At 40.4% G+C, this 14,808-nt stretch overlaps 1 protein-coding gene across 14 annotated transcripts in view; it reads right to left on the bottom strand.

The window, feature by feature from the left end:
* DPF3 (double PHD fingers 3) overlaps positions 1–14,808 on the bottom strand; it is a 190,781-nt gene that overhangs the window by 36,450 nt on the left and 139,523 nt on the right. For 10 of the 14 annotated variants that reach the window (XM_072930060.1, XM_072930061.1, XM_030274398.4 and 7 more), the window contains one exon: positions 4,468–4,596. In XM_072930060.1, coding sequence (XP_072786161.1) covers positions 4,468–4,596 — 129 coding nt within the window. The other 4 variants (XR_012056332.1, XR_012056334.1, XR_012056333.1 and 1 more) reach the window with 2 other exon arrangements.

Genomic DNA, 14,808 nt, shown 5'->3' with positions numbered 1-14,808 from the left:
AAACATAACTACACACTGACTCCTTTTGCATCACTTCTGACTGTGCTCAAGTCTGGATCCTGCTCTCACAAAACTTCCATTAGTTTCACCAGGGGCATGAATGTGGCACATATGTAGAACACAATCCATTGGACTTGCCGCTACAACAAAGTTCAGTCAGGGGTTTGCTGAAAAGCCTGGGCAAGAAATTTCACAACTGAGTGAAAGACATTTCAGCTCGGACATACCTTTCAAATCCTGCTGCATGTTTCCTCCTTTCTGGGAAAGTCGCTGGGAAGGGAGTCACTCTCTTCTCCATTGCCCTTGGAACTTTAGTTAGTATTGCTTTGGTTTATTTCAAAAGAAGCTATTAAAAAGCAAATAAAGTGTCTCGTGAGACACTACAGAGAGAAAAAACAGGGCAACACAGGAAAAATGCTGTGAATTAAAATTCAAAAATGGAAAGAAAAGTATAGGTGAGGTATTTCTCCATGTCATTTTTTCCAGGATTCTACTTCTCCATTTGCTTTTTCTGTGATGTCTGTGACTTGCCATCCATATTCCATCCCTATGCTTGGAAATTGCTGTCCATCAAGTGAAAGGTGAAGAAAAAGACAAAAAAAGGTATAATGGTGTGGGGAAGACATGAAGGGATGCAGGGAGGAGATTTATTGAGTGTAAAGATGTCCAAAGGAGATGGAAATGTGTTCCCCAAGGCCATGGTCTTCGATGGTGCTGCTTGTATTTTCAGGCTGTAGCGTAGCAGATGTATGAGAAGAGCCAGACTTCACATGCTACAGTAAGTGCAAAATCTCAAAATGCAGATGCCATCACATCAAGGGTTCCTTTGTCCCCTGACAAAGTCTGCCCACAGTGGTTCTCTAGAAACAGTTCTATTATCAAGTAGACATCCATTGCTTTTTTGTTGTTTTTTTTCTATTTTTTTATTTAAAAAGTAGCTTTTCTAATAATACATAGAATATATAAATAATAATAATAATTAAAAAAAACTATTTGGGTTTACTTTCTGTTCTCCAACCCATCTGTATTTTTTGTGGTTTGCTGATATATATATTAAAAGACAAGAAAATCAACTCTGCTCACTATTAAAAAAAATATTAAATCCACTTTTTATGTTTCAAAAGAGAAAGAGAAGGGGAGATGTGATAAAACCAAATTAAAATGAAAAAAAGGAAAAAGAAAAAAAACAAAACAGGAAAATCAAAAACCTTCTGTCTCTTCAAAGTAGTTGTCAAGAGAGATTTAAATACTTGTGCTTTCAGTGTACATCCCACAGGAAAAACATAACCAAAAAAAAAAAAAAAAAGGGAGGAGGAAAAAAACCAACCAACCAAAAACCCAAGAGGACCTAAAATTAAAAAAAAAAAAAATAAAGAAAAATGTAATAATAATCTTAGTAGTGAAAAGGACAGCTCAGAGTTTCTGTGTCTTTTTAGTTATTTTAGCAGCCGCCCTTTTTGTCTGCAGAGGGAGACCTGCCACCACAGCCACCTCCTCGGCTCAAGAGAGGCTCTTCTGCATCGTCCTCGTCAAAGCCATGAAAGGTCGAGGTGTCGCTTTCTGACGTGGAACCGAACAAGTCCTCCGTAGTGCGTGCTGGCGCTGCTTCGTCCCTCCTGCCTTCTCTTCCCAAATGAGCTGACATGTATGATGAATATATCAGCACATGGGTTAAGCAACAGGCATCATCATCATAATTTTTTTTCATCATTTTCATTATCATTAAGCAAGTCAGACTACCAAGCTCATAGGTGTGTGCTTTTATGTGCCTGTGCACCGCAACAACATAGCATAGGTAGAAGTGCAGTAAGAAAAATAACAAAGGATCAGTTTCTCTTTCCAAGAAAAAGATCTACAAACGCCACAGGTGCCCATAGCTACAGCAGCGAAAGGGTTAATCATGTTTTCCTCTCTTCAAAAGACAGTAAAATATTTCCTCATGATTTCTTAGATCAATTTAAAAATATTTTTATACCATGTAAATAATGAGACACTGTTAGCTCTAAGCACAACGGCATCAACAGTCACAAATGTCCTGCTATAGTAATGTAAGCCACCAAATAACTCATCAACCTCAGGACTACTTTTTATCCCGTTCTTCACCTGATCCTAAAGAACCTCCTCTGCAGAAAAAATTAAATACATTTTGAAGACTAAATGAAAGTAACCTAAACCAATACTTTAATACAAATTTCATGGCACGTCCTTCAAAAATTAAAAAAAAAACCCCAAAATTAATATATACAGTTCAACAACTAAAACAGCTGAGAAGTAACCCATCTTGGGAAACACTGGAAAGTTCAAATTTGTGTGAGTCAATCCAACTTTCAAGATGGAACAGAAAATTCTCCACACAATACCAATAACGGCAACAACAATCATAAGAAGACTACTAAAAAACTCAAATACTGAAATCTGTGAAATTGAGGTTTGCTTTCTCTCTCAGACAAACTTTTTATGTGATTAACAGTATGACCTTCAAATTCCCTCTTTAGGGATGGTAGAGAAAAAGATACCTCTTGTGTCCCAGCAAAATTGAAGTGTGAGATTTTAGGGAACAGCTATTTTGTTTTTCACAAACAGTAGCATGGTATTAAGCAACCAACTGCTGGGTCCCTGCTCCAGCTACAGGAATCAGCCATAAAACAAGTACACTGCATTGCTTGAGACAGAAAGAAGTAAATCCTGTTCACAAAAAAGAAAATGGATATAACAAAATAATTGGCAGATAAACCATACGGTAGGAATGTGACTTTACTGACTTTGTGAACAGAAGAAGCAATATAATTTCCATGACCTCTCTTTTGGTGTAATGAAAATATTCTCCATTATTAAAAAAGAGAAAGATGGCAGACAACAAAGAGGTTTCATTGTTTTAGTTTAGAGATTAGTGTGTGGTTATACCTTAATCACTTTCATCACACATCAGTCACAGCATTGCAAACCCTATGAATGACCCAAGTGGGTCAGAATTTGTACAAGGATAGGATTTAATGGAACTGATTTGACACAGTTCCACTGATCAGCCTGTAGTTTAGGCTACAGGCTGATCTGATTGTTCTGTCACACTAAGGAATCAAGGGAATTAATGTATTTGTGTTGTATTCTGATATAACCACCATAGCAATGTTTAAGTAGCAATAAAATATGGCTCCATCTCACTGTGCCATATCAGGACAATGCCAAAATCAGTTATAATGAAATATAACAATCAAGGTGAAGGGCAATAATCTTCCAAGATGGCACCCCAGACCCCATGGACTTTCCCCTTCAGTTACTAGAAGCAATCACATGTACACTAAAAGGTCCATGTCTCTGACTGCACAGCATTCGTAAGGATGACCCTGGAGAAAACCAAAGGGGCTGCCATTGATCCTCTCATGACCAGCATCATTTCAGAATGTCTTCAGAGGTCACAACAACTGCAGAAGGCAATTTCAGTGAGAGTCTAGTTATTCTCCCATTGAATATGGTAACAGGTTTACTATGAATTTCAGCAGGAGCATAAAAAGGCCATTTCCTTGGCATGAGAACATTCATCACATTTCAGCCATGAAGCAACAGACATCTTTCAGTGACTACAGTATAGAAGGAGCAGCATTCATACTGAATTTCAAGGCCTCCTTGGTTTTCAGATTTCTATATGACCATCTTATTACCACTAGTATCACCACAAAACAAAAATAGCACAAGTGGAAACTTGGACCAATGCTGGAACATGCAGTTGTTAAAGGTCTCCCAATCCCTCTACCACCACCACTACCTCCTATGTAAGCTAAAAATCTATAAATAACTGTTCAGCTGGTATAAAATATTAAAAAAAAGTAAGGAAGTAAGGAAGAAAACAACAGCTCAGAAATAAAGACAACTCAAAATGGTAAAAACACAATTGCCTATATTTAAAAAGAGAGAAGGGAAGAAAAGGGAGAAATAAAAACCTCTTTAAACAAAACTAATGATAGTCATCTTGTAAGAGAATAATTCTTGACAGCTAGCCCCATACCTACCCTGTAATTTTCTTCCTCTTTTTTGGATGAAGAAATGCATGAAATGTGTAATCAATGGGAATGCTTGTCATGCAACTTTCATAAATCTTGTAAGTAATTTATAGTTGTAATTACAGCATTTAAAGACAGAGACCATTCTGTAAAATTGCTATAGGATTTTCTCCTTCCACGTGAAGGAGAACATGTACTAGTTGTTCATGTACCAATGTTCCCAAAAGCCAATGAATAAACTAAAACTTCATTATTTCATAAGACCCCATTAGCTTAAATATGTGAATCCAACAATGGGGTTTATAATATAAATTTTTTTAGTCATCCTTTCCCACAAACACAGAGAAGAGGTAAGATTCCACCTTCTATCCCTTCCCAAATATGCTGCCTTTCTTCAAAATCTTCAGAAGGTGCAAAAGCCAAATCACACAAATGCCTTTGTACAAGAAAGATGCAAGGAGTCACCTACCAGAGCGCCCACAGTCTGAGCACGATACAAGTTCCTCAGGCCGGCCACTTTTTTTGTTCATATTGGAGCCTCCGAGGCAGAAGTCACAGTAGTTATTGGGAATGATGACCCCGTCTGGTCCTTTCTGGGCTGTAGTTGGGTTAGAAATCGGATTTACTAGAAAAGCATTCACTTGGGCATTTGCCCCTTATCCTCGATATGGTGTTAGCTTAGTGAGTTTGCAGGCCACAGTCTTCCCAAAACACTGTCAATCAGAACAAAAAGTGAACTGCATAAACCACCTCCGTTTTGAGTACACTCTGGGTTGTATCTATTTTGCCTGAAATGCCCTTTACTATTTCCTTTATAATCCCAGCCAGACTGCTCCCTCTCAAGGACATGCTTCCAGATATGCCTTCACAGTTCAGGGACTTGTAACATACAGGTAGAGAGGTGATCCCTAAGGTAGGATAAGACCTATGTTGTCAGTAAGCCAAACTTGGTTTTTCAGGTAGCAGTCGTCATCATAATTCCACAAAATACAAATTCATAAAGGAAAAATACAGTCTCCAAAATTCAAAAGTCAACAGTGGGAAGATGGGGGGATAGTACCCTTACTGTTTTTATTTCAAGTAGCTTCTTAGAGGACTACATCTCTAAGTAGCAGGGTGTCTTTAGCCAGAAGGTTGGTTCAAAAGTTCCTGAATTTTCACAGGCAAAGCCATCTGGGGATGTTTCACCCAATACTCAAGCCCCTCTGCAGCTGTCATGTTCCCTGGGATGAGCAGAAAGGGTCCAACACTACCCCAGTCTGCACAGGTGCCGAGTGAGCCTGGGGCAGACATCCCAACCAGCAGAGTTAAAAACTTTTTCAGCCAAGAAAAAAGGAGCAAGATGATGTTATTATTTTTCAGCTAGGAATACTTGGAAAGGAGCAGACACGCATGGATCTTAAGCAGAGGAGGATGCAGATCCCTTAGGAAGAAGAGAAGGGCAGAGGTCTTCTGCATTCCTCTTAGTTGAGTGGAACAGCAATGTCCTTTTTTTCTTGCTCACAACTGCCATTTCCCTCCTCTGCTCTCCAGAGAAGGAAAACATCTTCCTGTACACTCTAACTATGAACTGGGGAAGGGAGTAGAGGTAATGGTCAGTCTTTGTTTCTTCTCTTTGAACATCCAGCTATATGCAAGTAGGTATAACTGGCCTAAGCCTACTGCATTAAGAACTTTACAAATGAGAAAATGAAGAACTTTAAATGGTACCATCTCTATTTAATTATCTTTTAAATGCATATTTTGTAACTTGCAGATTTTTAACAGATGTTTTAACAGCCTTTATTAACGGTCTTTTTGTCCACATTCAAATTTCCCCCAAAGAACAATGACATTCTAAAGGGCTTCTGGTAGCAGTCCAAGACATACACTTAAAATTAAAATTTCCTCCAAGCTCAATCTGCCTTTCTAGTTTGGGTGCATCTAGTTATTCATTTATTTCCAGATGTTGATCAGCTGAACTTTTAGAGATTGGAACTAAAAGATTCCAGGTAAGGTGAAATTAAGAAGAAAATTAAAACCCATAAGGCTGCAAATACTTCACTATCTTCCTCTGTGGTCATGAAGATCCTGACAGTATTTATTAAACAATGGACTTTGCTCTTAAATTATCCTGGTTGACAGATTCCCAATCTCTCAAAAAAAGAGAGAAGTTCCCAGTGTTAGATTAGCATTTGACTGTTCCAGGAAGCATTTGATACATGCATGCAAGATAAGCAAAAAAAAACCAGGAACCAGGTGGAAGTCTAGCACACCGGCTCATTTTAAGAGCTGTAACAAAATGATCATAAAGTTGCTGCTGGTACATATTTTGTGTATAAAAAACAGAGCTCCCTAGCATTTATGTTTCCCACTACAGCCCCATTTTAAAAAAGGTAAGTAATTACCTCTTTATATTATTCTGCATCTACAGACAGGCCACATGCAATGCAAACTCAGCAACTTCAGAATTCAGTGACTTTTTTTGTTGTTGTCCCTTATTAAATTATTTCACCTTTCATCCAAGTTTCTTAAAGTGCCTTACAGATATGAAGATCCTATTATTAACCTTCAGTGAGGTCAAAAGCCTCCTTTGCCATTGATTCTAACCAAAGTGTTCTGGACTCTAATTAAGTCTCATGGTGATGTTGTGTTGCATTTTAAAGCTGAAAGACTTGGAGGTAAAGTGGTAAACTGGCTTATCCTCAAACACACAAAAATCCTGTGGCAAGGCCACAAATAAAAACAAGCATTTAGGGTGCCAGCCAGCAGACTTAGGAAAGAGCTCCACTTCTACCACTGCTCATAATGGTGTAATTAACGCTCTGTATATACTGACTTAAATTTTTTCAACATGGATTATGACCATAAGATCCACTGACTGTCAAACTGGAAATGGGACAGGGGGACTCAAAAATACATACACTGATCAGTTCATCTGCAGTGTGTGAGAGAGGTATTTGCTGAGTATGATAAAGATGAAGGGATCCTCCCAGACCACTAGAAAGGGAATAAACATCGGTTTGGATCATTCTTCTCTTATTCTTCTCTTTTCTTTCTTTTCCTTTTTTTCCCTTTCTTTTCTTCCTTGTTTTCTTCCAATTTATTTAACTTTTAATGTGAGTGTCTGTGTGCTCACTTATTAACCTGGCTCAGTAGAGTGTGATAGAGATATCCGGCCTGAAAAATCATAGACAGATGAGAAGTTCCCAAAGTTACATTAATGATATCTTAAATGATGTATCTCTAGAGCCAAACAAGCCAGGCAGTGTTATTCTCTTCAGTGTTTTTAATGTTTTTCTTTTTTGTTCTCACAGATGCAAAAACTAGAACCAAACCTGACTTAAGCTTATTTTCTTGATCAGTACCATACAGTGATTTAAGTCACAGACTAAATCACAGAAGGTTTGAGAATAAAAAAATTTTCAGATGGCAGAATTCTTACTTTCAAAGGAACTTTTTTTGCATATATCCTCGGAGTTTCTAGTTCTATTTTACTGTCATTAACAAATGATGAAGGAATTAGGAAACAAAGGAAAAATGGCAAGATTTAATGTGCAATCTTCACAAATAAGGTATCATGCAGGAAAAGCCCAACCCTAATCTCACCCCTAAATCAATAAAACTATGGATTCACAAGAAAAAACAATCCATTTCCTTTGGAGCAATGCTGCTGCTGCTTTTCATCTGAGACATAGTAATTAACACGGTATTCACTTTTTGTATAAGGTGATCAGCTAATAGAAGGTGCAAGTTTAAGCCAAAGAGCTCAACTAGCAAGAAGTAACTCCTCAGCAGAGAGTTGACTCATTTAGATCAGGTGACTGCCTCCAAAGATTTGGGTAAAAAAAAAACTCACCCATAATTAGAAACTGTTTAATAGAAAACACTTGAAAACCAGCCATGGCCTTGTTCTACCTTAATCAAAACTCGTCTGATTTTCTTTTACACGGCAAACTGCAAAAACAGATCAAAAGCCCTGAGAAGCTTTGAGTATTGTCTGAGATAAGGTTTGCTCATAGGAGGTGTACTTAAATCAGTGCCTCTTGCCATTTCAACTTAGGGTTGTTTTCAGGTTTCATCAAAGGCCCTGTCTTCATCTACATCTCCCCTAAAATTGAGTATACAATTTTTTCAAATTACTTTAAAACTTAAAAAATTGATTAAGGAGAGATATGGAAAGATCTGTACAGTTCAAATAATAGCTTCCCTGAACATGAAAGGTAATTCATGTGAAGACAGGATACAAAGTGAAAATAAAGTCAGTATTTCCAAATAAATTTGGTATGCACTTATTCTGAAACATTTTTTCCTTTCAGCCTAATCAAGTTAATTTCAAGCTATAACAAGCTGAGCAGAATAAAGAACTATTTAAAATATGGTACCATCATTCACAGTAGTCTTTTAGCAAAGTTTGTTAAATTACATAAATTATGTAGTATATCACACAGTAACTTTGTTCTGTAGACAAAATCTGAAAACTAAACAAGTTGACTGAGTTTAAATATATAAAATAACTTCTGTGCATTCTCGATTTTGAAGGCAGAGGCTCTAAACAGAATTCTAGCTTCCCTTCACCCCTCCCAAGAAACCAAAAAAAAACCCTGTAAGTTATCTTCCACATAATTTCAGTTTAATAATAAAAGCAACCTGCTTATAATGAAATAACATCAAGAAATAAGGAATTTTCTTTTCTACATCATCTCCTGGAGCCACATGACTCAATAAAAATCTCTTTTTAGAGTTTAGAAGTTTTCTACTTCTCAGGGCTGCAGAAAATACCTTGGATGGAAGGCAAATTCCGAAGAAGGAATTCTCGTCTCTGTTTCATAAACAGAAAACTCAGAGTACAGATATTTTAAATAGTTTTTCTTCCAAGTGTGACCCTTAAATATATATAGACAAACCCCTAAATAAATAGAACCTTGTATCTATCAATTTTGCTGATTTCTAGATGAAATTATTTTGACGATTTGTATAATGATCTTCAAAAACTTGTGAGATGGAACCAGTGCTTAAAAGAAGTACTGGTTTTGTGTTCCAGGGCAAAAAATCACCGTCACGTATATTTCTTCAGCCTGTAGGTAATACAGCACAATACTGAACCATAATTTAAGATATGCATCTAAATTTGGCAGCATTTTTTCTCTGTTTTTTGTCATATCCACATTGCTGGGAAGGCGATGGAGAATGCATGGAGTGCATGCCTTGTTGCTGGGGTGTGGAGCTGTGCATCATTTATTTCAATGATTACAGTGAATTGGCTACAGTCAGAGATACATGCATTCACAAAGGGATTTTTCCTAGCACATTTTGTCCAGCTCTTACCTGTTTCTTCTGGGTTTTATCCAAAACCAATAAAGCACACTGGAGGTTTTCAATTCAATTCAAAGGGCTTTGAATCAGGCCATTTACTTTGTTTGCAACAAGAATCTTCAGAATACAATAGAGACCACAGCACCCTGCATGTAGTTCTGAGTCAAGCCAGTGCACTTCATGATGGAAGAAAAGGGGTGGATTTGCTTTTTTTGTTGATGTTTTGGTTGTTGGGGTTTTTTTTGGTTTAATTTACAATACTCTTTGTCTGAGATGGGGCCAGTTTTTCTTTCCAGCTCCTCCCTTTTTCTCCCTGGCAAAGGGCAAGTGCAATGTCTGCCTGCCTGAGCAGGAGAACGCCAGCCAAGAGCCTGCGCCTGCAGTCCTCCAGCCCCTTGGAGGCCTCGGTGACAGATAATCCCAACCCGTGTCTCCATGTGCCTGTCCTCCTCCCTGGCAGGCCTGGCCCGTCTCCATGGTGACCGTGGGCCCGGCTGGCTGCGCCGGCCTTGCCACCTGCCTGCCTCGGCTCTCCGCGTAAGGAATCGCAGCGTGGCCCCTCCGCTTGCTGCTCAGAATGGCTCCGTGCAGGGCAGGCAGGCTCACGAGAGAAATTACACTGTGATGATTAAATGAAAACATGTCTTTAAAGGAGAAGGCAAAAGAAAAGCAGTGTCTGGACTCTGGCTTTCTTTAGTGAAAGAGGGAGATGGCTGTCAGGGCATGCACCCCTTCGATCCCCGTTCTTGTTGGGTACAGTGAGCAGTGGTGGGGCAGAGGGGTTGACTGGGGAGCTGCTTCTGTGCTCAAGGCTACACCCTGCCCTGGGGAGGAACAATAAAGGAACACAAGTGCTGTGTGGTGAGGAACAGGCCACGAACAGCTCAAGGGCGCTCAAGGCTCTCGCTCTCGCACACATACGCAGCCAGGCAGGGATGTGCACAGCCATTTCTGCAGACTCCTCACCGTGAATTAAGTGCATGGGTTTTTCATTGCCTTTTTTCAGGAAGAAGTGTAAATCAAACTGAATGAGAGGAAATTGCCAGTCACTTACTCTGTTGTTAGCACTAGAGATAAGCATGTTGGCTGGCTGAAAACTGGGAAGTGTTGGGGCACTTGATACAAGGCCCTGCAGCAGGCTAGAGGCGGCACATCTGTGTCGATGTGGTGCTGTTTTTCTACCAAACACACTTGGAACTTGGGTGTAACGCTGGGAAATGGCTGGTGTGCTGTTCCCAGAGTTGTGCTAATCAGCCTGCACAGCCCCATGGCCTCCACTAGCTCTGGCTGCCCATGCTGACTCCCCCGCACGGGATGGGCATGCCCTTTGCTGGCAGCCAGAGAAGCAGGATATGCTGCTGAGAGGTGCTGCAAACCACCCACCCAAAATATTGCCAGGTCTCTCTAGTAAATGGATTTTATCTCCTCTTTTGAGTTAGCTGGTAGTGTGGGGATATGTGGTTCCCCCCCTCACACAGCCCCCCGAATAATCAGGCTAGCTCAGAGATCAGAGGCTGTGAGAGGAGGAATAACAGGAGATGGCAAAGATTTCCAAAAGAGGCTCTTACCCCGAGATAAGTTGGTTCAGCTCTCTTTATTCTGTAATGTCCATGTAGAGAGCGGGGCAAAAGAGGACGAACAGGAAATGTCAGGGGTCTATATAGACTTTGGACAGGGTGGGCTTCCCTGGCTCTCCGCCAACCCCGTTGGGGCAGAAAGGAGGGTCCAGGGTTATCTTGATCAGAGTCACAGGGTCCTGGGGAAGGGGAAACAGAATGCTCATGAGCTCACTGTAACAGGGATAGAAGACGCTGTTGCTTTTGCACAGCCTTCAGCAACTTTCAAAGGTTTGCCTTTCCTACAGCCCCTGCTCACAGAGAATCACAGCCAAGGAGCACTACAAGAAGTGTTAGGAGAAGGAGGTACATCTGTAGAAGTCAGAGGAACCCTCTAACTGTGGGGAAAGGAAGATCATTTGATCATCTCTTTTACAGGAATAAGTGTGGCCCTTAAGTTGAACAGCTAATGAAAGAGGTGGAAGGTGAGCTAGGTAGCTGGAAGGTACAGCTAGGAAAATAAAGCATCAATTGACTGGATTCAGTAGATTTCAGGAATCAGTGTTCTTCCACCTTAAGGCAGCATTTCATAGGATTTCTGTGTACTGACCTTATAGAGTCTTCTGCAGGAACACCTAAAGCATCAGTCAAAAGCACACTGCTAGGAGAAAAACACTAATTGTCTAGTGCCTCATGACAATAAACAGTAGGAGATACAGAGTAGGCAGACAAAGGAGTTTGACATCTTAACATAGAGATTTCCTGTCTTTAAGGGGTACCTCTCTAGACTTGGTGCCTGGCCACTGAAGCACATCATTCCCATGACACATCCTACCTCAAGAAGGTATTGTAATGCCCAATATACAGCCCTATCTGAGCATCCCTCAATATTCAGGTGAGAATGGCCAGTGCCATGAATTGGGTCTCTGCAACATCTTGTAGGCTTTTATCTGGAAATTACCCACTGGAGGAGTGTGAGAAGACAGGGAGCACCTATTCAGTTCAAATTCAGTCAAAGCATTTGGATTTCACTTGGTTCAATTCTACATAGGGAAGGGAAGAAAAAGGCAGAAAAAGCAGGGAGATAGCAGAAAAAGAAAAAAAACCCTACAAATACATTAATGATACCATCCTAAATCAAGTGCTGATATGCTGTTGAAGCAACAAATGTGTTTCAAAAACCAATTAGTAAGATTGCAAATATTTTTCCATAAACTACTGAGAAGTACTCGGTGCTTGTCTTCAATGACAGTTGCACATCAACTGCAACATTTTAATCCCTGTCCAGGCAGTATAGAAAAGAAACACCAAACTAACAAAACAACCACCCCATGACTCCAATCCAAACAAACAAAAAAGTGGGTTGCAGATTAGTTCTCCATCTACATAGGAGATGATTTTGGGATTTTCTACTATGCCATAACTCTAAACAACTGATCTATTTTTTAACTCAGCATTGCAAAGCACACACACAAAAGTCTCAGTAATTTACAGCTGCAAACAGGATTTAAGGGAAATCTTTACGCAGCTCAAACTCTCCGATCATTACTGGTTCTTTTAGCATTTTGAGTGTTTTTGCCTATGAAAACAAACTCTGAAAAGAGTAAAAATCCAAACAGATTAAATTACTAAGAAGTCAACTCAAGGTAATGTACATATTTTCACTGAAAAGTATCTGCTGCAAGGTATCTTGTTGCAAGTAGGGCATTGATGCATCCTTGCATTCAGAAGTAGCTCCCACCATGGACCCAGCAAGGATCAGCACTGAGGCAGGGAAAAAGTAGGCCTGATGTAGCTTTTCAAATTGATGCTGCTTGTGGAGAGGAACAAACAGCTCGTCTCCAACTGAGGGGCTGACTCTCGTCATTTATTCATGGCCAGCCCCCTGCCTGGATGGAAATAAAACTGTTTCAAAGATGACTGTGTGGGGGAGCTGGAGGACAGCTTGGAGGCACACTGAGGTTAGCACATTAATTTTTTATCTCTGGAGACCGGGTATCCAATTATGCTTAGAGTACACAAACAACTTTGGCTGGTCTCTCCAGTAGAGATTTATCCACATAATAAAACCTGTGATGGAACTGGCACAACAAGCTGATGCCATGAAATAATGTACACAGGCAGTTTTGCAGGACAGATGCTTAAGCTAGCAGAGGGGCAGGAGGGCATAGGAATGCATCCTCCTTAACTACATGTATTGCACAGTGGATCAACCTACACTCAGCACAATGTACTTCATTTAGGATTGTCATTGGCCAAAGTGCTTGTGGGCATGAGATCCTGTTCAGTTGCTGTTTCTGCAGAGCTGCCTGCAACCAACATTTCACACAGCAAAATGCCACTGAAAACTCTTCTCCTTTAAAGGAGAGGAAGTTTTTCTCCGTGTAGACACACTATCCTCTTATTCCAGGAATTAAGAAAGAGCATTTATACTAGTACACTCATTCACAGAGACATTTCATTATATAGAAGTCTAATGTAATTCCTATATCAGAATTGCCTCAAAATTTGTGAGCACCAGCTGCCCCCAGAGCTGGCCTGTACCCATGGAGAGAGATGGAATAAAACAGCAGGTGTTTTGTGGCAGGCTTGGATGCACCCTGGGCTCACAAATCTCACGGTCTCAGTGCCAACATGTAGAGGAAAAGCCACCAGAGGAAAAGTCTGAAAATGGTGTGGGATCATTTATTTTTTCAGTGGAGTTTAAGAAATGGGAAGTTGACTTTTAAAAGGTTTTTTTTTTTTTAAATTTCCTTTTCACAGTTCAATACTCAGGTAAAAAAATCAGAGAGTAGGTCAGAAATAAATGTTTGTATAGGCAGAGGCAAGACTAGACACTGAGGAAAGGCTATTTATTTGTGCAAAAGGGCTAGATAAAGCATAAAAAGCAAGCCACTAAAGCTCAAACAAAACACAGGTTAGGGTGTTGACTGTTGAACTATCTTTCATGTTGCAACAGATAATCTATATGTGAGAAAGAACAGAAGGAGGGAAAGGTGTAAAGAGATGTAAACAGACAAACCTTCTACACAGCCAAGGACAGTGAGATGTGCCAAGGAGGTGAGGCATGAGACTTGGGCCAGTCCCAGTTCTTTGATGCACACCTATTCAATGGTCTGAGTTTTAGGTAGGTTCTTCCTGTCTACATCTCTTTTCCAATCTCTGGATAATTTTATGACCTACTCAAATTGGTCTGTACATGAAATACTGGGGACTGAATATGCAGAAAGACAAGAGGCTTTCAGGTCTTGATCTGGACCAGTTAGGGCATCAATAGTAGAATCCTGCAGAAGCCCTGCTCCCTCCTGCATCACCAGGGCTGCTGTTACTGCAGGTTGTGCAATGAGTGGAAGCTGTAGAGGAGACGTGGGTACAAAGGAAGGAAGTTCATGCTGCAGCCACTTGCCTGAACTTTACTGACCTAGTGCTCACCTCCCACGGCACAACAAATTCCAAATGGCTGGTTTGATTTGCCTTGCCTTTTCTAAATCAGGCTGCTTGTATCTCTGACACACTGCTCAGCAAATAACCGGATCCTACTCCACACCATATCTCTAGTCCTCCTGCTCAGTGGGTTGTGGATTAGCTGTTTGGATTAACATGTCCCTGCCTTCTTTCCCTCCCTCCTCCCACCTACCCCACCCCCCAAGCCCATGCAGAGAGGATTCTTGAAGCTCAAGACCTATGATGCTGCAGACCTGTCAAATCTAATTCATAACACATGCCTAACAGTTAGGGGAGATGAAGGATCTGATGCTCTGGCTCCCCACCATCCCCCTGTACAAAGGGACCATTTAATGACTGCACATTAGCAATGTGGACAATTAGCATTCACATGGAAGATAAATGGCAGCATAAATTAAATACTGCCAAGTGAAAGAGCAAAGATGCAAGATCTGAGCTCAAGGCTCTAAACAAACAGGCAAAAAAGGAACAAACATCCACTGTGACAGCTCAGC

Source organism: Taeniopygia guttata, chromosome 5, assembly GCF_048771995.1.
Source record: "Taeniopygia guttata chromosome 5, bTaeGut7.mat, whole genome shotgun sequence".
Classification (NCBI taxonomy): domain Eukaryota; kingdom Metazoa; phylum Chordata; class Aves; order Passeriformes; family Estrildidae; genus Taeniopygia; species Taeniopygia guttata.
Note: the sequence above shows the minus strand (reverse complement) of the source record. Positions and strands in the feature narration are given on the sequence as shown.